Raw genomic sequence first — 27,307 nt, 5'->3', positions numbered from 1 at the left:
AGGAGAAAGAGAAGGTTAATGAGCTAGCTGGATAATAAAATGCATTTCTATTGTGAGTGTGCACGTGCATATATAGACTGCACTGGAATTTCAACAGCTGTTAAAAGTCAAGTCGACAGAGGAAATTTCTCAGTAGGCGGGGGTAAAGACAAGCTGAAGAAACTTGCTTGCACTCCAGACAGACTGTAGATTTCCTTGCAGAGGGTGAGAAAAAAACCCAGGAGTGAACCAGTAGATCCAGAGCCTGGTGCTGGAGCTGTGAGCCACGCTAGTCTGCACCAGCGCCCTGTAGAAGGCTCCCTGGTCCGTGGGCAGGAGTCTCCCTGGAGGAAAAATCATGCAAAATATGACCGTGCTGCCATGTGATGTATTTTCTGGCACACAATAGGGAAGAGTCTGTACTCTGGGATAACAGCTCCCCACCACCCTGCCATGCACACCCATCATGAGACTGAGAACGTCTTTAATAGTAGAGACCACATCACTTTACCTATTTTGGATTCTCAATGCCTGGCATAATGCCAGACTCAGAGCAGCTGCTTGTGAAACTCAGCTAAGAAACTATAAAAGGGGTGGGTGGGCAGTGGCATATTGTCAGGACAGATCCAGTGCCTCTGTCCCTCCATCCCAGAATTCCAATGGCATTACCAGCTCAGATTGAGAGTCCTCTGTGGACCTTACATAGTAGGGGAAATACAAAGGGTGAAAGCCCCAGACTCTGCCTTTGATGTAATTTCCTTTGAATGGGAAAGATGAAATCACCATGAAACTGTAGTCCAAGGCAGCAGTCTTGAAGTTTGGGGTTAGAGGAATCTTTATCATGTCATCCAGTGGTTTTTCAGCATCCAAAGGCCTTGAAGGCCCATAAGTGGTTAGAAACAGCAGTCAGGATTATGGAAGCCACTTCCTGAAGCAGATTGCCTCATGGACATCTTTCTTAGCACAGGGAAGATGATTCATCTTTATAGAAAATTGTGTAACAAAGCACTTTATCACTGAGCATAAGGCACAGGAAGAAAAGTGAGCCTTTAGACCTTAATGGAAATCTTGTACTTAATTAAGATGTAGCCACAACCTCCTCCAGGAGACAGCTTTAGGGAAATTGCCTGGCAAATTTATATTTGATCTATTCTGCCAATATGCTGAGACTTAACTGAAAGCAAATTATAAAACTGACAGTACTGACTGAAATTTAGGAGGGGAAAAATGCACCTACCTGAATTCACTTCAATACAGTGAGGAGTGCTAAGTAAAGAGACCCACCCCTTGTATTTATATGGTATTTTATGCTTCTCAAAATATCTAATAACCTGTTCATTCACTATGATAGAGGTGGTGGTGTTCATTGTTCAGTCACTAAGTCGTGTCTGACTCTGTGACCCCATGAACTGTAGCACACCAGGCTTCCCTGTACTTCACTGTTTCCTGGAGCTTGTTCAAACTCATGTCCTTTGAGTCAGTGATACCATCCAACCATCTCATCCTCTGTCATCCCCGTTTCCTCTTGCCCTCAGTCTTTCCCAGCATCAGGGTCTTTTCTAGTGAGTCTACTTTTTGCAAGAACCATTAGGAGCTCCGACTCTGGAATTAGCTACCCCAGCTTCTGATCCCAATTTGGTCACTTCCTACCATGTAACCTTGTTTGAGTCAACTACTTATGCTCCTCAAGTCTCAGTTTCCTCATCTGTAAAATGGGCATGACACTAATACCCTCTACCTCATTGAGTTGTTAGGATGAAATGCAATATCTGGCTCAACAAATGTTGAGCACAAAGTCAGTGCTCAACAAATGGTAGCTCTTACTATCCTTACCACAACCCTTGGACTGCAGTGCTTTCAAAGGGGCAGAACCCTGAAGTAACAGAGAAATAGTATGGTTCTTTGCTGCCAAAGACCCGATTTTCACAGAACTTGTTGCCTACTTTTCTTTACGTTTTTATTTCTCTTAACCACCAGCTGGGGTCAATGTTCATTCCCACTTAAGAAGAGTGAAAAAGAAAACCCGTGAGCATTTCCTCAATTCCTGTGTCATTTTAGGACATCCTTATCTGGCCACTGTAGTGATGTTTCTTATTCATTTCAATGTCCCCTCTCATCCTACAACTTTTACCTTGAACTCATGAAGCCTTCAGTAACGTCACCTTCATTGGGGAGGAGGAATGGAAAAGACTCCTTAAGCTAGTGGAGCCCAAGATCTGGTCTCTAGCCACAGGCACGCCTCTGACCTTGATTCTAATGCTGAAATGCCTGCATTGTGGGTGCTGGGTCTGCTCATTTCCAAGCTTTGTTCTGAAACATTACAATGGAAGCACAGTTCACCCATCTCAAAGCCCTAAGAGCTTTGTTGTCTATGTGAAAGCTGTGGTAACTGAGAACTCATCATCTCACATTAAAACTGTAGTGTGATTGAGGAAGCATAAATAAGAGCATAGACTTTGGAGTCACACAGACATGAGATTGTATAACTTTTTTCTATTATGGTTTATTACAGGATATTGAATATAGTTCCCTGTGCCACAATAGGACCTTGTTATTTATCCATTCTATATATAATAGTTTGCATCTGCTAATCCCAAACTCCCAATCCAACCCTCCCCCTCCCTACCCCACCTGCCTTGGCAACCACAAGTCTCCAAAGTCTGTTCTCTATGTCTGTGAGTTTGTTTCTGCTTCATAGATAAGTTCATTTTTGTCATATTTTAGATTCCACATATAAGTGATAATCGTATGGTACCTGCCTTTGTATAGTTTCACTCTGTGACCTTGGCAAGTAAGCTGCTGTCTCTGAATGTCAGTTTCATCTGTAAAATGGAAATAATGATACCTCAAGGGGTTATGCAAGTTATGTGAACTGGTTCATGAGTAACTTTTAGCAGAGTGCCTAGGACATAAATCTTAATGAATGGTGGTGATTTTATGGCCCATGAAATCTGTGGCAGTAATTGTAAACATCTTCTGTGGGTAACATACCTTAAATTGCTTTACTCATTTCTCACATGTGGATCATTTGATCCTCACAACCTCTTGGTGAGGTAGTCACCTTTCGTCTGTGAAGAAATAGATTCAGAGCAATCAAGGGATGTACTCAAGGTCATAAAGCTCATTAGCAGCAGTGCTGGGCTGAGAAGGTTCCAGTCCAGGCTGAATATTTGCATCTTTGCTTCACAGCACCTTTGAGGTGGTGGTTAGCAAGTACAACCTCTTTGAACTGAGCATAACCTTGTGAAAAAAAGAGTCTAAATGGTAGCTACAGTTTTTCTGTTCTCTGAACCATGTGGTGTTTCTCTCTGTGTCTTGTGTGTTGTCCAGCATGTTGCAGAAGTGCAACAAATACGACATCATAAAAGTGCCCTTTGCAGCAAAGCTGAGGGTCATGGTGATATATGGCTATGGCAGTACCAGTTCCCACCAAAAGGAAAATCTTTCTCAAGGCATGTCATGTGGTTTTGTTCATGCTGCTCAAGGAGTACCAAATGTCCAGAGCCTGGAAATGGAAATTCTTGAAATATACTGAAACACATCACTAGACCTCTGGGGACTCCTTGGCTGTTTCTCTTCTGACCTGAAAATGACGAGGCATCAACTTTAGTGAACCCTAGGGAAAGGATGGAAGGACAAAAAGATGAGAGCACTTTTGACCTCTCTGTGACATTTGCCTCATAGCCATACTCATCTTGGAATACTTTTCTCTTGGTTTCCATGATGTCATAGATTCAGTTCCTCCACTTATTTAATCGTATTTCTCAAGGATCCCTGGTTCCTCCTCTAGCCCCTAAATATTGGTGTTCCCCTGAGATCTTGCCTTCTGTCATTCTGTGTCTTCCTGGGAGATTGCACCTACTTCCATGCTGATGGTCTCCAAATTATTAGTTTCAGCCCACGTATCCTGCTCTCCATTGAACCATTCCATAATGCCATATAAACATGTTATGACTGCTGCTCTGTTTACATTTATTGTCTTAATTTTGCTGTCTCTATTGAGAGGAATGTTGCTCAGGTGGCACTAGTGGTAAAGGATTCACCTGCCAATGCAGGAGACGCAAGAGGTGCAGGTTCAATCTCTGGGTTGGGAAGATCCCCTGGAGAAGGAAATGGTAACCCACTCCAGTATTCTTGCCTGGGAAATTTCATGGACAGAGGAGCCTGGCAAGCTAAAGTCCATGGGGTCAGAAAAGAGTCAGACACGACCGGGCGACTGAGCACACACATTGAGAGGAATAGATAAAGCTAGAGAGAATTTTTTCCCAATCACGTGTGAATTGATGTTCCTTTCAGCTTTTTATTTTTGCTATGTAATAAAGATAAGGTTCTTAGATCTTTGTTTTGCTTCCCACTAGATATTTCTAATATAATTTTTATTGAGGTATCCAATGTGTCACTGTGTTTGTTCTCTCTTCTTTGTACGTAGACTTGTAGAAAAGTTATATATTTGAGGACCATTTGTAGATATTTAGTCTTTGTAGAATGTTTATGTTTATTGGTAGAGTCTTTAGACAAATTTTTTATGAAACTGATAAGGGCTGTCCAACTGGCCAAAAGCAGACTAATGTGTTCTTAGAATTCTCTTGGGAATATGATTACTGGTGGCAGTCCAGTGGCTGCTCATTTAAGGGGCCTCCCACATCATCATATTTGTTATCAGCATACCAACTTCATTAGCTTTTTAAATAATCATCATTCTAAGCTTGTTGTTTACTCTCATTTCCTAAAAACAAACTGAAGCACAGTTCTGTCTGGAATCCTGAACAAAAGGTAAAGGCTACACTGGGGATGTAAACAGCATGATGACTGTAGTTAATAATACTGTTCTGTATGTTTGAAATTTGCTAAGAGAGCAGATCTTCAGTGTTTTCAACATAGCAAAAAGCAAAACAAAGCAAAACATAAAACAATGTGAGATGATGGATGTATCAATTAATGTGATTGTGATAACCATTTCCCATTGTGTACATATACCAAAGCATTAATCACATTGTACATCTTAAATATATACATTTTAAATTTGTCAATTATCCTGAAATAAAGCTGGAAGACCCCCTAAAGCCTAAACAAAACCCACATTAGTCCTCCAACACTCCTCTGGGCTTCTTGGGATAGAACTCTGTTTGTACCCAGATTTCTATTTAGGGTCCTGAGACCAGTTAATCCTGCTACAAGCATCTCTGCCATCCTTGGCCAATGTCCAGAATAGAGCTACTTTTTGAAACCTCTCTTTTCCTGTTTCCATACTGCCCGTGCTTTCTCACCTGTGGCTTTTTATCTAGACAGGCAGAGTCCAAACCCCTAAGAAAGGCATATGAGATCCTTCTTAATTTGGTCTTTACTGGTCTTATTTATCTTTTTTATTTTTTTATTTTTTTGCATCACGGTATGTGTAGCTTCTCTCATACTGCATTGTCTGTAATCTTCTCTTGGTCTTAGTACATGTTGTTCCTTGTGCCTGAAATGTAACCTTTGGTTACTTGTCCTTTTAAATTCAACTCAAGTATACTTCCTCTGTGAAGCTTCCTTCTTCAGGCTGTTGGGAGCCCCTCTCTTGTCTTTCAGTAGCTATTTGTTGTCATCTTCACCCTGAGCTGCCATGGCCAACACCCATGAAACTGTTTTCCTCGAGGGCAGGGACTAACTAGTTCATCTCTTGCCCTAGACCCTGGTGAGCTCCTACTTATCCTTCAATACCTTGCTCAAGGGTAGCATCCTCAGACACCTGTGGGGAGTACTAGCTACCCTTCCTGCACTAACTTTTCAAAGCATCCTCCTCCTTCTGGGCACATATTAGACACTCTATAAATACTGAATGAAGGATTGAATTTATTAATTTATGAAGATTTATTGATTGCCTCAAGATTGCAAGAACAATCCAAGAGTGGAGCTAGAACTAGCCATTCTTGTTTGGTTGGAGACAATTTTGGGGGGGTTTATAAAAAGACCTAACTAAAAATCAACTCCAGAAATTAAAATTAAGGAACAATATGCAACTTAGTTCTTAAATGGAACATGAAAGAAAGTGGTTTATTTTCCCACATATTATAGTCTTAATATATTTTCCCTCAAAGAAGTCTGTTCTGCCCATATATGACATTAGGTCTGGAAAATGCTTTGTGTTACCCATACTGGTCTCTTCTATGTGTTACCAGGATCCCGTGTTCTGCCTTTTGAAAGTCTTATACATGTTACTTTCTTCCAGAGTTTTAAGATCTGTTTTTACATAAGACCAGAATCACTTAGTTCAGGAGAAACAGCTGCCCAAACCTTAGAAACATATCTAGCATGGTTGGAGTATTTGCTGGAATATACTCTTGAATAATGTATAACACCACCCTAGTACTTCCCATTTCTCAAACCCCAGAAAACTCCTACTCATCCTTCAATACTCTGCTGAAGTGATATATGTCTGATCTTCTCTGAGAACATTTGTTACCCTTTCTGCTCTGTCCCTCTAAAGCATCCTGTGCCTACCTGGGTTGCATCCCTTTGTATTTCCTATTGCATGTATGCGTGTCCACCATCCTTATTTAACTGTGAGCTCTTTGAAGACTGGGACTGGTCTTCATACATCTCTATTTGTATATATCTCCATGTACCTGACACAATACCTGGTAGATATGAATGTTGGTGATGTGGAGATGAGAGGCAGTTCAGTTCAGTTCAGTCGCTCAGTCGTGTCCGACTCTTTGTGACCCCATGAGTCGCAGCACGCCAGGCTTCCCTGTCCATCACCATCTCCCGGAGTTCACTCAGACTCACGTCCATCGAGTCCGTGATGCCATCCAGCCATCTCATCCTTGGTCGTCCCCTTCTTCTCCTGCCCCCAATCCCTCCCAGCATCAGAGTCTTTTCCAATGAATCAACTCTTCTCATGAGGTGGCCAAAGTACTGGAGCTTCAGCTTTAGCATCATTCCTTCCAAAGAAATCCCAGGGTTGATCTCCTTCAGAATGGACTGGTTGGATCTCCTTGCAGTCCAAGGGACTCACAAGAGTCTTCTCCAACACCACAGTTCAAAGGCATCAATTCTTCAGTGCTCAGCCTTCTTCACTGTCCAACTCTCACATCCATACATGACCACTGGAAAAACCATAGCCTTGACAAGACAGACCTTAGTCGGCAAAGTAATGTCTCTGCTTTTGAATATACTATCTACGTTGGTCATAACTTTCCTTCCAAGGAGTAAGCATCTTTTAATTTCATGGCTGCAGTCACCATTTGCAGTGATTTTGGAGCCCCCAAAAATAAAGTCTGGCACTGTTTCCACTGTTTCCCCATCTATTTCCCATGAAGTGATGGGACCAGATGCCATGATCTTCGTTTTCTGAATGTTGAGCTTTAAGCCAACTTTTTCACTCTCCTCTTTCACTTTCATCAAGAGACTTTTTAGTTCCTCTTCACTTTCTGCCATCAGGGTGGTGTCATCTGCATATCTGAGGTTATTGATATTTCTCCCGGCAATCTTGATTCCAGCTTGTGTTTGTTCCAGTCCAGCGTTTCTCATGATGTACTCTGCATATAAATTAAATAAGCAGGGTGACAATATACAGCCTTGACGTACTCCTTTTCCTCTTTGGAACCAGTCTGTTGTTCCATGTCCAGTTCTAACTGTTGCTTCCTGACCTGCATACAGATTTCTCAAGAGGCAGGTTAGGTGGTCTGGTATTCCCATCTCTTGAAGAATTGTCCACAGTTTATTGTGATCCACACAGTCAAAGGCTTTGGCATAGTCAATAAAGCAGAAAATAGATGTTTTTCTGGAACTCTCTTGCTTTTTCCATGATCCAGCGGATGTTGGCAATTTGATCTCTGGTTCCTCTGCCTTTTCTAAAACCAGCTTGAACATCAGGGAGTTCACGGTTCATGTATTGCTGAAGCCTGGCTTGGAGAATTTTGAGCATTACTTTACTAGCATGTGAGATGAGTGCAATTGTGTGGTAGTTTGCATGCCTGTGGAGGCATGAACATCCATATAAACACTTGCCTTGAATGTGCAGGTATGATTATTGGTACCAGTTTCTCACCTAGTAGGATAGCAGTCAAAAAGTATGTTTTCTTCCTTCTGAACTCCTCCAGTCCCTCTTTTTTTTAGCACTCTTCAATTTGCAAAACACATGCCCTTACCTATTCTGTAGTTGTATTGTTATCTGTATATTTAATATACATTTTATATAGAATATGCAGCCAGAGATGAAACCCACTGTTCAAGCCTATATAATCTCTTTCGGGGCTGGACATTTACTGATGTTTACCTCTTTATTCCCAGCACCTCACATGGTACCCAGTACATAAGTCTCAATAAATATTTGTTATTGAAATAAATGAATACAAGCACAGATGGATCTGACCTCCTTATAGGGTAGCAGGTCTCTGTTTTGGTCTTCAGAGTCTTTGAAATGAAAGTCAATCAGCAATCCATAATAAGAAGGCATGTACCTGGTTTCTTTTCCTATAAAAAGCAATGTCAGGCTGACATAAGATCTTCCCTTTTCCTCTCTTTATACAGCTGTATAACCTGCTGGTGATTGGCTGACATAATTGTAAGTGCAGGGAATGTATTAGGCTCAATCTTAAAGGAGGAAGAACACTCTGAGATGACCATTGCTTGACACAGAATTGTAATACAAAATTATATATATTTATTTATTATGAACACTCAGCTTTCCTCCCCTTTTCCTGCCCCCCCTTTTTTTTTGGTCATGCTGCATGGCACGTGGGCTCATAGTTCCCCAACCAGGGATTGAACCTGTCCCCGCTGTGGAAGCGTGGAATTCTAACCACTGGAGTGTCAGGGAAGTCCCTTCCTTCCCCCAGTTTTGGTCAGGATGTGTCCTAGGCCATAGTTCTGGCTCCACAGGAGTCATTGGGAACTACTGACTGAATCCCCCTGCTGATTCCCACTCCCTGCACTGAATCCTGCTTCTGCTTCATCTGCACTTTTCCTACCAGGATATCATTTCCCTCCTTTGAGAGGTAAGGGCTGGGCCCTATGATCTCAGTCTGGGGACTTCCCCAGGCCACAGAAAGACTTAGGTATCTGACAGCCTTCTCTTTGTGTGTGCGGGTGAGTACTGGGGCATCAAAACTGACCGTGTGCTAGAGGAGGGGTCTGCTCCAGCATGAACCAGTCATGAGCCATATCTTAGAGAAGTGCGCAGTGGCAGCTGCAATCATGTGGCTGAGTACCCAGCCGCTAGGAGAATGAGTCACTTGGTGGATCTGAAGCTCGTAAGTGAACTTAGCTGGTACAGGAAAGCCAGCAGGCTTGATTGTGAGGTCATCCTTTAGGCTTTTGGTTTCTAGAGGAATTTCTTTGGGTGGACTGTAATCTTTTCTTAGACCCAGGGCCAATTTTCTTTAAGACAATAATAATCCATTTCGGTGGGGGTAGGAGATGGGGAATTCCTACAGCTAAGGCTGTGGCCAGCAGTTTATCCCCTACTATTTGTGAAGTATGATAGATGGAAATTGGGTCTGATCATTTCCCATTCTTCCTTTTTTTAAAGATAATATTTCCTCTTCATTAACTATAGCCCCCACATGCTATATAGACACATGTTCAGCTCTTTTGTAAACTTTGGTTGAGGGGCAAAAGCTGAGGAAGAGTTGCTGCATTTTATACCAGTTTAAATTCTTTGACCTCCAGTTCTGGCAAAATGTCTTTTTTGGAGGGGTGGTGGGTAGAATATGAGCTTTGCTAAATGATCTAAATTCCTAGTTTAGAAAAATGTTATGTGAATGTCTCAGTTGATCCCATGTAGCTCTTCTCTTTAAATGTTCTGTGGGTACCTTCCCTATAGAAAGCCAATTTGGGTATAGACAAATTGAGACTAGAGCAAGTTCCTAGGTCAATGAGCCATAAGGCACAGGTTTGAAAACAATGTCCAGACATCTCTATGTATACAAAGAGCCCTAGAAATTTTGGCAATTGAATTTTTAGCCTTGAGTTTGAGGGAATTTGTGACTCTTTCCCCAGCGTCGATCAGGGAAGGGTGTAATTATCACCCATGCATAGTCACAGAGAACATTTAGAACCCCAGAGACTCAAGATGTTGGTTTACCATATCCTGTTCACTTGGGCTGCTCATCTGCATCTAATTTTTTCTGTCCAACAGCTTCCAAGGATACTGTGTTCTGTTTTGAGAACCAGGAAGTGTTTTATTACTTGGTTTTACTTCTCTTCTCCCCGCCACATTTATTTGAAGCATCTTTTACTTTTTTATGCTTTAACAATTTCTACCTCTGTTCTTCATGCATCTTATTTTCTTTTCTTAGAAGCATCAGTGTTGGAAATGAAAAGCCCAAACCTGTAATAATGCATCAGTTTGCAAATATAAACACACGTCAGATGGTCATTAGCATTTTCTTGGCATTAGCTCATGCAGCATACACAATGAATAATAAAGTATGGTGCTGCATCCATTTAGAAGCTTAGGAAGTCGCTCAAATAGGGAGCTACTTTTCCCACATAACATGTGCAGTATGCCGTGGTATACCTATTAATTTCTTTATTTGCAACCTATCATTGAAATGTGCAACTATAATATGCTGGCTTATTGGATTTCATTAATGTGAAGTTCCTGATGCAAACAATGGAAGTCACTCAGAAAGATGTTAGCAGAGAATAGGACTACAGCAGAACTGACCTCATTTGCTCTTGTGTGTGAGAGCATGAATGTGTTCTGTGTGACCATGTTTTGTATGTGTGTCAGTTGTGAGCTATCTTTTGCAGGATCTAAGACTGAAACAAGGCAGCTGTAAAAAGAGCTAGTGCCTCCCTTACTTGTCTGGCTGCTTTTGCAAATCTGCCTAATAAGTAGCTCAGCTCCTCATGATCAAATGATCTTCGAAATGGCTTCCCTCCATTACACACTGTAATGGTATCTCCCAGGCAAGGCTCACTGAAACAGCACACCCCTGTCTCTGATAGCAGAGTTCCCTTGGTGAGTGCCCCAGAACAGACAAGCCCCAAAACAAGGCCATCTAAGAATTGGTCCTACCGGCCAACGAATCTTCCTGGAGTTGTATCAGTAAATCTTCTAGCCTTGGGTCTTTGGATGAGAAATGCAGTTGAAATCAGTAAGTACCAGCCTGAAGTGGGTTGAAATGAAAAAAGGTAGAACTGTCATATGAGTATTTGGGGAGGATGAAAGTGTATGTATAAAGAGAAAGAGTGTGTGCATGTGTGGGTGGCTTTACCTGGATCCACATTGTAATGGTATCAAGGGAAGGGAATTGAGGAGAGTTTGAGATTCTAGTCTTGGTTCTTGCAGTTATTTTATGACCCTTGGGTAAGTCATTTAACCTCTATGCCTTGTTAATTCCCCATGTGGAAAATGCGGATGGTGCTCCCTTCTTCACATGTTGTTGTCCAGCTCAAATAAGAGCAGAGCTTGAATAAACTCGTGGTCATTACAAGGTCATATAGTGAACAATGAGGTGTTGATAATCCAAAGGTGGTTGGCTTCTCCATGATGCCCAATTTCTTGGCCAATAGACTAGTGCCAAAATGTCCAAACTCCTTCTTGGCTCAGACCTGCTTGGAGTAAGCATATAGGCTTATTCAACATTAAGAAAAATGTACTCAGAGCTTCAACAAATGCATAGAACATATAGAGTTCCATTCATTCCCTCACATGTGTACTTAATGCCTACTGGGAACAAGGCACTGTACTAAGCAGTATGAAAGCATGACAGTTATGACTGAGGAGTTCTTACCCTCTAGGAGTTTATGATCTAGTGAGGGGGATGACATTTTTAATGACTATGTGCAGTTGGAGACAAGATGGTCAAAATGCTAAGTTGGGCCCATCTGGCCGGCTATTGTTAGGGGTCAGGCTCTTGTCTACCTAGCCTGGAAGTGGGGATTTAGGGCTACTGAGGGACACAGATGTGGTGGCTTCTCCTCCCTATAAAATGGGAGGAATGCCCTTTATCCCTTCTTTGGCATCTTAGCCTATTATGGGAAACAGTGGCTGAAAAGTTGCTAGAAATCTTCAGATGCAAGTTGCTTTAAAATGCAAAGCACTGTATATTCTTTCAAAGGACAATACATTGTCCCCTTGGTGGAAGGCCAGGTGTTTTGTTCCTTTTTGGCAATTGAAAACAGTTCACTACATCTACTTACACTGCCAATCATAAGCGTCTGGCTACTGCAGTTGCTAAGAATGTGTCTAAGGTAAAGTGGGTTTAGTATCAGCATAGGCTAGTTAGCAAAGCATCATTTGTGTCCCCATCACAGTTTATACCTGGAAGCTCAGCTAGCCATCTTGAAAAATGTGTACTTCTGTTCACAAGGGAGCCCAAGAAAGAGCCAGCAAGTAACTCTTGGATCCTTTTTCCCACAACCAAGTATAATTCAGTGTATACACCATTCTCACAGTAAAAGCAGTAACTTCATCCCAAAATACAAAGAACAGTCCAGCGTTGGTATCTTTGTCTAAGGAGATGTTGGCTGACTTTAAATCTGTGTCAGCCTAATACCTCCAAATCTGGAAACTTATTAAAAGTTCACTTCCTCTTGATCTGTAGAGCTAATTCTTGCTATAAAGATTTACCCAATTCTAGAAATTTGAAATGCCCTCATGTTCTATTAATGTCTTAACATAGTGAGAGTTCTTTGACTTGTTGACTACATTTTTGTGATACCAGAATCAATCTTCTTATGTGTGCTTGTCAGTTTGATTGTCATCTCATCAGCTCCAGGTGTCTTGCAGCCAACCCTATTATTTTTGTAGGTATCTCAGAAATGTCAGAAACCTTGGAAATTTCCCCTGGGCTGCATCTCATTCCTGTGTTATATCCTCTAGTTTGATATGAGAGGGACATAAGCAGTGTTGATGGGCTCACCGATTTATAGTAATGGCCTTGTGTGGCTGGTGGTTTGAGAATTTTACCTCTGGGTTTATTAGATCAAGGCTGTGTGTCTGCTGGCCTAGGCTTTTGTTTTTGAAAGGAGGCCAGTATTAGCTTGTTTCTCATTGGGAAAGTATGCAAATAAACAGTGATTTAGATTTTTGAAAGCAGACGGAATAATACAGACAAGCATTGTCTCTGTATGGTATCAGATACCATTGTCTCTGATGGTATCAGATCTGGTGAAAATATTGATTTCAGTTGCCAGTGGCTCCATAGATGGTCTTGCAAGTCGTAGGGCCAGTATTTCTGGATTCTCACCTTTCACACATGTGAGTAGAGCACCCGTGACAAATGGGCACAATTGGTATTTTTGATTGTATCCAATTCCACACTTATGTCATGGTATGAATTTTGGCCACATTATCTAGAATATATTTGAACACCTGTCTTTCCCATTGACTCCTGGGAGATGCAGGTTGGTGGCTTTTTTTTTTTTTTAACCTACTGAATGTTCTCTGAGGGTTTCATTTGGTACCACATTAACAGAATACATTTGGAAGAATGAGAAAATGACCAGTATATACAGTGCCTAATCATTTCATCTAAAGTTGCCATGCATCTTGATAAAAGTTTTCCTTTGAAATACTTTGTAGTAAATCTCTGTGTCAAAAGGCGACTCAGTGAAGGGGTGTGTGTGTGTTTGTGTGTGTGCACATGCCTGCCCTTGCATTTGGGGGTGGGACCATGGGAGTAGATAGGAGAGTGAGAGAAAAAGGGAGATAAGGAGGGAGGGAAATAAAAAATTAATCTTTTTTGTACTCTGAAAGAGGGTTGTTCTAGCTTCTTGGTTATCATGAGACAAGAGGCTCATTTCTTACTGCTGATGAATTTCAATTGTAATTACAGAACCTTGGTAAGCCACATTAACTCCCAAGGGCTGAACCAAAAATATACCATCTACAAAAGCCATTTGAATTCTCTTGGGAAAAACCTAGTAGCCAAGTCTGAAAGCAATTTATGAACAGATACAAGCTGTTGCTGGGTGTCCATTCAAATTAGTTGTTCCTCCAGCAGTGCAAAGGGCCATGTTCTAAAAATGAAATGACATGGCTGGTGGCTGGGTCCGGCATGACCCACACTTGCAAGTTTCTTCTGTGTTGCAGAAGTGAACAACAACAGTTAAACTTTAAAGATCAACAGTTTTTCGATTGGGTTCCTGGAGAATAATGGTGCTTTTGTACAATTCTTGAAGTAGAGCCTACAGCCACCCCAAACAAAATAGTCTCTTTCAAGATCTTGGAAATAATGACCTCATAGGCAGATTGAACCAGCAATCCATTAATAGTTTCCTTTGTAGAGAGGTGTTTCAGGGGAGGGACCTGGCTTCGTAAATCAGCATTGTTTATAAACATAGCAGAATAGACTCCCCCTTTTTTTCTATGTCTGTGGAATAGCTGGAGATTCCTCCCACTTGGGAAGCAAATAGATTAACAGTAAGATTGCCTTACAGGGCCCTAGCCTTTCTCCACTGGTAACCTAAAAGTATACTCTGAAGCCCTTGCTTTTAAGGTGAGTTAGCGATAAGGAGTCGCCCACATTATTCCTTGGTCACAAACTCAGAATTATCTGGGACCATTAGAAAAAGATGAAGGTTGGTTGTGCCTTGTAAAGGGTCACAAAGAACTGGCATAATATTAGGATAATTTGAGCAAAACAGAATCTGAAATGTCTAGGTAAACTGAGTGTTTGTTTGCTTCATGTTCCTATAGTGGAAATGGGCCAAGATTCTTCAGTTTCATTTCCATCTCTGTAAGAGATTTATCTCAGCCCTTCTTATAATCCCTTGACGAGTTGAACGGAATTAAACCGATTCCAGTTTGCTGGGCAGTAGAAAGGTGTGCCATTTAAGCTGGGTCCCTTACAGAATGCCTTTGATGTGGACAGTGGCAAGTATGTGGTATTCATATTTTTGGCAGCAATTTCTAGTCTAGTATAGGAGAGTATAGTGTGAGTTCTATATTCCAAGTAGCCCTTTTTAATCTCGACCTGAAAAGAAACAGGGCATCTACTTTTTGAGTCTCTAGCCAGAGAGAGTATTTAAGGATGAAAAAGGCCACTGTTAGCCACACCTAATTATCCACAACAAAGGTGCCTAGTATTTTGGATTACCTGGGTGCACTAGAACCCTGAATGGCTCAGACTCCTACTTGCCTTATTATGTAAGATCAGTTTTGTATATCATTTTAAAGGGGCCATGTATGTTTCTCTGGCTTCTGTCATCTCAAGTTAAATATGTCCTCAGAAAATAGATATCATCCAGAATATGGTGGCTCTCTCTCCCCATGAGACACATTTTTCAGAAATCTGTTTTCTAGGTCTTACTTAGAATCCTCAGTTCTTTTGCAATAACTTTCAAATTTCATTATTTTTACCAAGATTCTGTACATTTGAGCTTTATTTAATAATCATCTCATATTCAGGCATTATTTTTGAACCCAGAAAGGAAAACAAACAAAACACATACAAGGCGAAAAAACTAGTGCTTTTATTCTTCATCTGGCAAATTCTTGTTCACTAGTAAGTAAAACCATGAACCTGTCTGATACAGAATACCATTGGTAAAATCAGTCTTAAACTCACTTCTCTTCTGGAGAAAGAATGAATTGAGAAGGATCAAAATGTGAAAGAGAATGTAGACCTGTTAGCACTGATTTCATATGCTAGTTAAAATATTGACCAGTAGTCTATGGATATACTTGATCCTTGACATCACAGTTTCTTTTTCATTTTACCTTGTGCTATAGTTTCACCAACTTCCCTGGTGGCTCAGTGGTAAAGAATCTGCCTGCCAAGCAGGAGACGCAAGTTTGATCCCTGGGTTGGGAAAGATCCCCTGGAGAAGGAAATGGCAACCCACTCCAATATTCTTGCCTGGGAAATCCAATGGACAGAGGAGCCTGATGGACTACAGTTCATAGGGTTGCAGAGTCAGATACAACTGAGTGATTAAACAGTAAAGACAACACAGTTTCACCCATATAGGAAAATGTGAGACTTACAAAGCTGGTGGTGGTAGTGACAAAACATTTACTATTGAATATTTTCACTGTCACAATTCCCCCCAAAAAACTAGAATTGGTCTTCATTCATTAAGATAATGCAAGGCATGAAAATTAGGCAAAGGAAAATAGATCTCTTGTGCAAATCAAGGTCTCACCAATCATTGTTTGTTGGCGGTCACCTGTGCAGATGGAGAAGCTATGAATTGGTACTCAGTTATTTTTGAATACTTACAGGCTCTATATATTTAAGAAAATTTTTAACAGTAAAATTTTTTAAATTTCTACTTAATGTAATATAATTTAGAATTCATTACTGAAAATAATAAACATGTAACCTCTGAAGGGCTGAAAAAAATGATAGCAGGTTTTTTTGTTGTTGTTGTTTGTTTGTTTGTTTGTTTGTTTGTTTTACTTTACAATATTATATTGGTTTTGCCAAACATTGACATGAATCCGCCATGGGTGTACATGTGTTCCCCATCCTGAACCCCCTCTCATTAGATATGTTATTGGAATAAAGTGATATGCTGAGTTGTGTTTGGAGAGCTCTTTTACTGCTAATTAGTGTCAGTTAATACTTGATGAAATTACAAAGATTTTGTTGCAGTAGGATTTGATTTTCCTTTTATTGGAAGTAGAGATTCACTTGGTAGGTACTCTTTTTAAAAACTGAGGTATAGTTGATTTACAATGTTGCATGTATTGCTGCTGTACAACAAAGTGATTTAGCTATATATATATATATATGAATAATATATATATATATATATATATATATATCATGCATTACTTTTCATTATGGTTTGCCACAGGATCTTGAATAGAGTTCACTTGTTTTTATCCATTCTGTATACATTAGTTTTCATCTGCTAACCTCAAACTCCCACTCCATCCCTCCCCCAACCTGTTTCCCCTGAAAGGTACTTGTAACACCTGCCTTGGAATGGCAAGTGTCAGGGCCCTAATGGAAAGACTTGAACTAGAGTGGGAAGACAGCCAGGAACCACAACATTTCCTTGAGTTTGTGCTTTTCCAGTTCACGTAACTCTTCAGTGGGGTGAAACCCAAATGTGTTCAGCTCTCAGCACAAAATACTAGAGAATAATGAAATTAAGAGCAGATTAGTTGCTAAGACCCAAACTGGTTCTTACGAGCCTGTCACCCCTGTCAACTCCCTTGTTCCCTCTTCCAGGACATAAAATATGACAAGGAATAGGGTTATGGTGTCTCCTCAGGAAACAGGCCTCTCCTTAGAGTTCCTCTTTGCTCCTGGTGACACTTATCTCTGTGTTATCATCTACTCTGTTACTTGAAGATGGAGCAGTGCTTCTAGCAGTCTACCCCAACTCTGCTGAAACTACCTGGTTTTCTAGAGTGTTTCTCAGTTCTTCCACATAAAGCAATAGAATGTGTTTTGTTCATCAAGTACACACAGGTAAGAATCAGATGCCGAAGGCATCCCAGTATCAAAGTGACTAACATGATTGTTGTGGGCGTCAAAAATCAATAACCAGGCCTATGTCAATTCTAGACTCCGAGGAGGTGGTGCTACCTGACCAAAATGATCATTGTTGTTCAGTAACTCAGTCCTGCCTGACTCTTTGCAACCCCATGGACTGCAGCACTCCAGGCTTCCCTGTTCGTCACCAGCTCCCAGAGCTTGCTCAAACTCATGTTCATTGAGTCGGTGATGCCATCCAACCATCTCATCCTCTGTCACCCTTTCTGCTCCTGTGCCCAATTTTGCTCACAAAGAGGAAAGATTGTAAATTGTGCATTAAAAGACTGTGTGTGGGCAGCAGAAAATAAAGTGTCTTTGGGATAAAGCGTCTTAGGTATTTGTATCTACATGTTGAAAAAACTCACCTTTGCTTTCCTCTTTAGGAAATTGCATCATTGGGCCTTAGGGAGACAGCTCCCTTCCCTCTAGAAAAGGAACCCCTCAGGAAGGTTATTGTCAAACCTGAGATAGCATGATACCAATGCTTCTGTTTCTAAGATGTTAGACCTCCTGTATATACCAGATTGTTTTTCAGACCTCTCTGAACTCCTGTTTTCTCCTCCTCTTCTTTAGGAGCTGTGCAATCAGTTATAACTGAAAATGTCTGACGGTCTGGATAATGAAGAGAAACCCCCAGCTCCCCCACTGAGGATGAACAGTAACAACCGGGATTCTTCGGCACTCAACCACAGCTCCAAACCACTTCCTATGGCCCCTGAAGAGAAGAATAAGAAAGCCAGGCTTCGCTCTATCTTCCCAGGAGGAGGGGATAAAAGTAAAGTATCAGTGGCTGGGTGTTGAAAAGGGGCTAGTTTATTCTTTCATTGTCGCTTTCTTTCTCAAGTCATTTCTTAAGCATGGCTGTTCAGGGCCTGCCTGACTTTTGCATATCCATCTTCAGAGCTTGCATTTTGTCAGAGGATGATGTTTGATTGACTTACTGTAGGTTTACAGAAAATACACTTAAATGCTGTGTTTGCCTTTCACATGACATCAAATTCGGCAGTAAGCCATGGGAAATCATAGCTAGAAGACTGTTTTACAGATATGAATAGTGCCTTTCTTTCTGATAAAATTTAAAGGAGAATTTATAGTAATCCCTTCCTAACTACAAGTTGTCCTTATTGGGAATTTGAGTATTGGTGGATTTACTTCTGTATACCATTTTGACAACCATGAAAATGTTGAATTGAGCATACCTAAGTCAGTCCAAGTGCCACATTATTGTCTGTCTGACTATATCACAAAGTGTGAAGAAATTTCTGAGTCATTTGTTTCCTCTACCATTCTTCTGCCAGTCATCCCCTACACAGTCAGCCTATTTTGCATTAAGTATCACAACAGTATATTATCATTTATCCTTGGGCCTCAAATATCATATGCTGACACTTTGTGCATTAGGGAATATAAAATCCCTCATAAGTAATTGTCAGGTTGCATTAATTAGCATAAAGCCTAAACATGGCTTCTGTAAATGTGACTATTGTGGCAGAAGAGAGTGAAACCAGGTACAAGGACTCTAGCACCAGAGAAAGTCGCTAAAGGGCAAGAAGAGTAATATCTCTTGAAGAGAAAAGGGACACTCTTAAGCTTCTTAAAGGTAAAACAGATAGCTTTATAGGTAGCTTATATTATATTAATGAATTTCCATAAGGAAAGCTGAAACTCTTATTGAGGCCAAGATTGCCTCCTATATACCTATGGCATGTAATAAATGCTTTATCCCTTGTGACACAAGGATGGAAAAGACAGAAATGTTGTTAAACCTCTGGATTGAAAACAAACAAAGGAATAAGAAAACACTTCCCTGGTGGCTCAGATGGTAAAGACTCTCCCCACCAATGCAGGAGACCCAGGTTTGATCCCTGAGTCAGGAAGATCCTCTGGAGAAGGGAATGGCTACCCACTCCAGTATTCTTGCTGGAGAATTCCATGGACAGAGGAGCCTGGCAGACTACAGTCAGACATGACTTGAGTGACTAACACTTTCACTTTTCCATGAAAGGGATCTCCCATCATATGAGAGGAATTTTTGAAGACATGTTTTCAGACACCAAAGTGGATCTTGGGGAAAAAAAAAAAAAAAAAACCCTGCCAAGAGCAATGGATGGTTTGAGAAATGCATGGTGCACCTGGAAATGCATGCACGACCTAGAAACTGAATCCTAGGTGACAGTGGTGCTAAAGAAAGAACCACTAGATCCTGCAGCTCCCGTGGTGTATCTGCCACAACTGTAGAAAGCAGCTGAAGAGTAGAGTCATGTGTGTGCACAAATCTTTGGCACTGTTGAGACCGCCATGCTTTGGAAGCCCTTAAACAATCCTGTTTGCCCTTCTGAAGAGCATGAGCCAACTGATGCTGACATGAGGCCAGCCAAAACAGAGAGGCTGGTGTTTCTGTTTTGTGCCAATACTTCAGGTGACCTCACAGTGAAACCATTACTGGTGTGCAGAAAACTAGGCCCATATCCTCTCAGAGGAAACAACTAAGCTAAGTTTCCAGCATACCAGCATGCAAATAGAAAAGCCTGATGACTCCCTCTCTCCTTAAGGAATGGGTTTAACAGTGCTTTCTTGCAGAAGCTCAAGACTACTCTAAAGAAATCTTGAATTCAAGGTCGTATTGATTCCTGCTTGTCCTTTTGGTTCCTCAGATGCATTGGCAAATGTGCATCCTCAGTTTAAGATTGTCTTTATAACCAGTGGTGTGATTCAGGTCCTGGAACCCTTAGACAGTGTTTAGTCTGACCTTTAAGGAGACTTATGCCAAGCTAATGTATAACTTTGTTGTTCAGGATCTTACAAAGGCACCTCTGTCAAAAGGTCCTAGTGCATGAAATTCCTACACCATCACTCATGCTGTATTCTTCATAAAGGGGCATTAGATAGTTTAACATTAATGTGCCATGGGAGATTACTGGGCATATACCCAGAGAAAACCATAATCGAAAAAGACACATGTACCCCAGTGTTCATAGCAGCACTATTTACAACAGCTAGAACATGGAAGCAACCTAGGTGTCCATCAACAAATGAACGGATAAAGAAGATGTGGTACATACACACAATGGAAGATTGCTCGGCCATAAAAAAGAACAGATTTTAGTTCTAGTGAGATGGATAAACCTAGAACCTGTTATACAGAGTGAAGAAAGTCAGAAAGAGAAAAACAAATATCACATGTTAATGCATATATATGAAATCTAGAAAAAATGGTATTGATGAACCTATTTACAAGGATGGAATGGAGATGCAGACATAGCGAATAGACTTGTGGACACAGTCGGGAAAGGAAAGAGTGGGGCAAATGGAGAAAGCAGCATCAACATTTATACATTATCATGTGTAAAATAGATAGCTGGTGAGAAGTTGCTGTATAACACAGGGGGCCCAGCCTAGGCTCCAAGCAGCAGCCCAGCCCTGCTCTGTGATCACCTGGAGGGGTGAAGTAAGAATAAGTATGTATTCTTCATAAAAGAGGCATTAGATATTAATGTTAAACTAATTTCCCCCATTAATGTTGGGGGAAGGGGAGAGATGCTCAAGAGGGAGGTGATACATGGCTGATTTGCATTGTTGTACAGCAGAAACCAGCACAACATTGTAAAGCAATTTTCTCCTAGAATGGGGAACACGTGTATACCTGTGGCAGATTCATGTTGATGTATGGCAAAACCAATACAATATTGTAAAGTAATTAACCTCCAATTAAAATAAATAAATTTATATTAAAAAATATGTTCCTATGGGGGAAAAAATATGACATGGGAGAAAATTGGACTAGAGATAGAGAAGTGTCTTTCAGTGATTTCTCCTAAAGACCTTAAGAATATTGGAACAAGAAGCTGTGGGTGAGGATGAACATTTGGCACAGGAGCAATCATTGGCTGAAGTTGAGTCTGAACCTACTGATGCTGATTTAAGTGATATGCTGGGCTAGAAGATGACTCAGGAAGCTTGCGGGACCCCAGAGGTGATTATCGTAAGTGATGATGAAGATAATTAGGAAGCTATAATACTGGAGAAAAACACAATTATAAGCAACAAGAGAAAAAATGTTAGAACAAGATTAAAACCTCCCCCAAGAAAGTAATGAAAAAAATATGTGTACCTTTACACATCAAAGCTTACCTGTTCAGAGCTTGAGTGATTTAGCTGAATTCTTTAAGAGGTGCTATGATGCCTTCTAAAAAAATCACTTTGCACAGAAACCATCTTCAGCAGAGCTTAAATCATCAGGTGGTACCATTTAATATGATTCCTGGACAGCTGATAAACTGCCTTTGTACAAGGCTTGAGTGATTTAACTGAATTTATGAAGAGGTGGAGTCTTTTTTTTACAACACCATGTTCAGAAGAAAGCAACCTCGGAAGAGCCTAAATCATTAAGTAGTGTCATTTAAATGTCTGTGTCAGACAGCAAATAAGCTGCCTTCAGACAGTCTTTATTGCAGCATTATTTACAACAGCTAGAACATGGAAGCAACCTAGATGTCCATCAATGAATGAATAAAGAAGATGTGGTACATTTACACAATGGAATATTACTTGGCCATAGAAAGAATGAATTTTAGTTCTTTTGAGCTAAAGATTTGCACTCTATGCAGACATGCTATGGTGTCTTCAGAAAAAGACTTGCGAAGACAGAAAGTATCTTGAAGAGCCAAAGTTGTTAAGTCATGCCACCGAAATTCACTTGCTTGTTAGGGCTAAAGCCCCAATCAAGTTGTTTTAATCCCAGGATCAGACTTAGATGAAGATGCTGAGAGCACGAAGATCCATAATTTGAACTAACAGTCCACCTCTGTTTGTTGCTTCACCATCACCCCAAATTTCCATTGCCATGAGTGGGTACATCCTAATCACCTCTGGAAACCATTTCAGGCTCTAAATGGAAACTATACAAGCCTATCACTTTTAACTAATTCAAGCTATGTAAATTTTCATTATTCTGTTTATGAAATGTACTGTTATTATTTTGTTTTACTGCATAAAAAATATTTATGAGGACTTTCAAACATTCACATGTGACCTCAGTTCCCCCTGGTTTTTTTTAACCACAAAAAATTATCATTTCCTCAGTGGAACTCTCCTATCTAGGTGAGGGTTATTGAAGAACTTGACCCTCATAGGTAAGGAGGGGTTGCTGTTTATATGTTTCTGCCTGTGAGTGATGACTTGGGTTATACCACAGTCAGTCTCCAATGAAGGAAAAGAGCACTGTACTTGGGGTCTGGAGACTTAGGGTCAAGGCCAGCTCTGCCACTGATTATGGTGACTTTGGGCTAATCACTTAGTTTTTTTGATCCTCAGTTTCATCACCTGTTAAATGACGATAATAAGACATGGCCTACCTAGCAAAATATTTTTTATAATCAAATGTAATTCTCAATATCAGAGTGCTATTAAAAGTAAAATTTTAAAGTCCTAAGTAATTTTGAGGTGTTATTATATCTGTATCATTCTGGAACTTTACAAACAACTAAAAAACTAGGTTTTAGAATTCTTGTTTCTTGTTTTAAGTAACTTTGTCCATAACTAGAATTTATATGTCAGTTAATAGGAATTTTTTTTTAAGTTAAAATCAACCCAAAATTTCACAAACCAAAGATAACTAACTGGGTTGGTATTTTTCCTCCCAGTTCTTCTCATCGTATGGAAATGGTCATCATTAATAAAAACTTGGAAAATAAAGACAAACATGTAGAAAAGATAAAAACCACTCATATCCACAAATCTCAGAAACAATATTAACATTTAGTGGCTTGCTTTCCATACTTTTTAATGACTATATATATATATATATGTAGTTTTTATATAGTTAAAATCATAATATATAGTTTTATACCAGCTTTTTCACTCAATATTTTATCATGAACATTTTCCTCTATGTTTAAAAATTTTTTCATAAATACAGTTTTTGATGGTGTAGAATATTTCATCATATAGTAGCATCATGGTTTATTTAACCCTTTATTTTGTTGGTTATTTGGGATCCTATCCAAATTTTTGTCACAAATAATATCACATTGTCTATTTCTTGAGTTAAATGAAAATACTTGCTTTGGTGACAGCAGAGGTTTCTGTTTGTTTGTTTTAAGGAATCTCTTTCGTTGCTACATTTCATTGACCGAATGGAACTTCAAAAGACAGGTAGAAGAAAAATAAGCAGTAAATATAATTTCCAGGTTGAGGATCTCTCTTTGTTGGAGATCTTTCCAAGAGCTGAATCTTAGTTTTAGAGCAAAGTAAGAGGGACAGTTGGCCACCATATTATGATGCTTCACCATAGAAAAGTTTTAGAATTTAGACCAGGAAAAGGATATCCTGAACACGAGGTTCATTTTTCTTTTATGGACCCTGTGAAGTGTGAGATTAGGTTTCTCTTTTGTTGGCTGCTTGAAAATTTAGTGCCAGATGTGTGGCCCATGCCTGGCACCTGTAATGGGCCTCTATGGTGTGTATGCACTTGGTATAGCTTTCCTCCAGGCTTCATTTTATGAGCTTATCTTTGTTTTGTTTTCCTTTCACTTGATTGACTTTGAATTTCTGCTATCATACTGTATTTTGTGTATTCTTTTTTTTTTTTGGTTTTCAAAATTTATTGTACATCAGAGTCACTCTGGAGAGCTTGTTCAGACACAGCCTGCTGGTGCCACCTCTCAGAATTTCAGGTTTATTTGATCTGGCTTGAGGCCCAAGAATTTGGATTTCTAACAAGTTTCCAGGTGATGTAGATATTGCCAGTCCAGGGGCCACGCTTGGAGACCCACTACTCCAGGCATGAATTCCTTGAAATCTGGAAACAAAGGAAGACCTCTTTGCTTTCATTTCCCTTTACCTAAAATATCTTTGGCTGGTTTCTCAAATGGATTAAAAAAAAAAAAACTATTCAGATTTGACTGAAAAAGGAAAGAGAAAACTAAGAATATTGATGGGAGGAGCCTTAAAATCCGTAACAATTGTGCCTTTTCTTTCCAGGGGCTTAGCATCCGGGTAACAACAAGGGCCACTCCAGTTTCTAAGTGAAAGTAGCCAGGGGCACTTTTCCTTGTTACCTTTCTTTTTTTTAAATTTTTTAAAAATTTTAATTGGAGGCTAATTACTTTACAATATTGCAGTGGTTTTTGTCATTCACATGAATCAGCCATGGGTGTACATGTGTTCTCTATTCTGACCCCCCACACACACGTCCTTCCCCATCCCATCCCTTTCTTGTAAACCACCTTATATCCATTACGAAACATGGTGGAGAATAAATACATGGATGAATAAATCCATAAAAAATACATGAATAAATAAAACAATAAGGCAAAGGCAATGAGACAAGTGAATCAGCCAGGATTCTGAAAATGGCATAGTTCCTCTTAAAAAAAGAACTTGTGGGAAAGAGGCAGGTGAGGCTGCCTTTGGAAGGGACAGTCCCGTATGACGTCTGTGTCATCTGAAGCGTGCTTATGCGTCTCATGTCTTGTGCTGCACTAGAGCTTTAGGTGTCTTTCGGGGGGTAGGCAGTGCTGTGTGAAGAGCTGTGTCTGTAGGGAGCACAGTTCCTGTGCATTTTGTTTGTGAGAAATCCAGAGATTCGGGAGCTAGTGAGCCCTGCAGATGGAAGTAAAGGCCCCTACTTCCTGGAAGCAGGCAAGGAGATAGTTGGATAAAGCAAATCAGGATGAATAGAAAGTCATCTAAGATTAACTTATTAGTTCCTAGTGTCAAGCCTGTGTCAGGCACATTACATGTATTGAGTCTTTCAATTCTTATAACCACTCTGTATTAACCCCCTTTTACAGGTGAGGCCATTTAAGCTCAAAGCATTTAAGTAGACAGCCTAGGGTCACACAGCAGATGCCAGAAGCCAGAAATCTCCTGGGTCTTTCTGACTCCAAACCTTCTGCTTGTACTACTCTATCACACTCTCCTTTTTATTGCCACTCAGAAGGAAAGAAAACTTTTTTTTTTTCATGTTTTTTGGAAAGAAATGATGATGAGAAAATATTGTTGACCAGAGAGATGTGCTAACAATTTGATTTGGGTGTTTGATGAGTTAGATTCTCATCCATTGTGTGTCTACTGGCTTACATATTGCTTACTTTAAAAGGTTGAGGTTCTAAATTGAGTATGTTCGTATATGTGAAAACTTTTTTAAAAATTTGATTGAAAAAGTTCTTAAAGTGCCATATAGTTGTGTTATTGTATATCATATACATTATTGTTCTAATTCCTAGAGTATGTTGTCTTCTATCTATACTACACAGCAGGAAGCATTACTGTTTAACATTAAAAATTCAGTTATCCTTTATGGTCTTGTTATTCACATGTTTTGGTCAATATACATTATTAACTTTAATTGCTCACAATAAAAAATTCTTAGTGTGCTAACTAGACTGAACAGTATGCCATCTTTCTTCAGTGATGCTGAAGACCCTTTGGGATTTTGCAGCAGCTCAAGGTTATTTTCTTTGCGTTAACAATGAATGGGAGTCTCAATTAATTGAGGATTCTCTTAGCAGAAAGCCAGATGTCAGAGACGACTACTCCTGGATAGTGTTTACAATCCCTCTTGGTTCTTCAAATGTAGACCATACAGCTCAGCAAAGAGTACTCTTTGGAGGTCATTGCTCTGCCCTTTGGGGAGTCTGAAGGACATAGCATCTTGCTTGTCCTCCAGGGTCAGTGCTCTGCCCCAGGGCAAGAGCCTCCTATATTACCCCCTTTACTTGTAGAAGTCCACTGTGTTTGAAATGGGAAAATGGTGGGGTAAGGATGCACTCTGTACTAGAGCCTTTGCTTCTATTTCAAGGCCAGTAAACAGGGAAGTTGAACACAAATATGGTATCCCACTAGAGACAGCAGACAAATGCAAAAAAAAAAAATAGTATGGAATGAAGGATTGGGAGATAAGTAGAAAAAAGGAAAGAAGCAATGGGGAGAAATTAAGAGAGGAATGAGGGGGAGAATTATGAGAGTTATGAGAATTATGAGGAATTAAGAGAGTGTATGGGGGGAGATTAAGAGATGCAGAAGATATAGGAAATGGAGGAGAAGAGAGGAAGGCAGAAGAGAGATACATCAAACATTAACATGAAGGGTTGCAAGGAGACTAAAATTGACACCAGCTAAGGGATATGAAGTTGTTTTCCTCCTTAAAACAAATGAGGCCTCCCCGACTCCTTCAAACTTATTTGTGCCCTATATAATTATCCATGTGAATGGAAGTGTATGGTTGAGGGCATTGCCTCATATTTCCTTTTTTTTTTTCCCCAACATTTTCCATTGAAATTGTTGCATGTGTGAATTGGGTATAAATGAGAGTGAAACTAGTGTGTGTTGCCTTGGAAGAAGATGGGTAAGAGTTAGGTTCCTGATAATTTGCCAGAATGATCACTTTTACTGAAAGTTTTTGAAGATGATACCACTGAAGTTGACGGCTGTCTGTATGTGAGTGGGGGTCACCAGAGGGGCTCACATGGGACCATCATTTCCTTTTCCCTATCATCCTCATGGAACATGCCACTTTTGAATTGGGCTTATAGCTACTCTTGCAGAATCAGGTACCACTTTGAGTTTTTATCTATGCATTAAAGGCTGCCAATTTATAGAGAACATATATTGTTTTTCATAGCCACTGAAGAGCTGATGGGGGAAATGTACTTACTATTTCACCAGAGGGAATGTAACTAGCCATAAATTCCAGATATGCCGATTAAGTTTTATCAATTACTAAGGGTGAAATTTTCTAGGTTCTTTATTGGAGGATGGAGTCTCATGGCTTTAGCACATTCTACCTGAAGACAGGAGAATGAACCTTCCCCCATGAGCCTTCCCAACTACTGGGGTTTGCTAATATAACAAAAGACATAAGAGCAGTGATTGTTTATGATAGCCCAGTTTAATCT

At 40.1% G+C, this 27,307-nt stretch overlaps 1 protein-coding gene across 7 annotated transcripts in view; it reads left to right on the top strand.

Moving 5' to 3' along the window:
- The window catches only part of PAK3 (p21 (RAC1) activated kinase 3), a 121,470-nt gene that overhangs the window by 10,389 nt on the left and 83,774 nt on the right, over positions 1-27,307 (top strand). For all 7 annotated transcript variants that reach the window (XM_070290908.1, XM_070290911.1, XM_070290909.1 and 4 more), the window contains one exon: positions 17,982-18,183. In XM_070290908.1, coding sequence (XP_070147009.1) covers positions 18,009-18,183 — 175 coding nt within the window. In that variant the 5' untranslated portion in view covers positions 17,982-18,008. The remainder of the gene's footprint in view (positions 1-17,981; positions 18,184-27,307) is intronic.

Source organism: Ovis canadensis, chromosome X (genome assembly GCF_042477335.2).
Source record: "Ovis canadensis isolate MfBH-ARS-UI-01 breed Bighorn chromosome X, ARS-UI_OviCan_v2, whole genome shotgun sequence".
NCBI lineage: Eukaryota > Metazoa > Chordata > Mammalia > Artiodactyla > Bovidae > Ovis > Ovis canadensis.
Note: the sequence above shows the minus strand (reverse complement) of the source record. Positions and strands in the feature narration are given on the sequence as shown.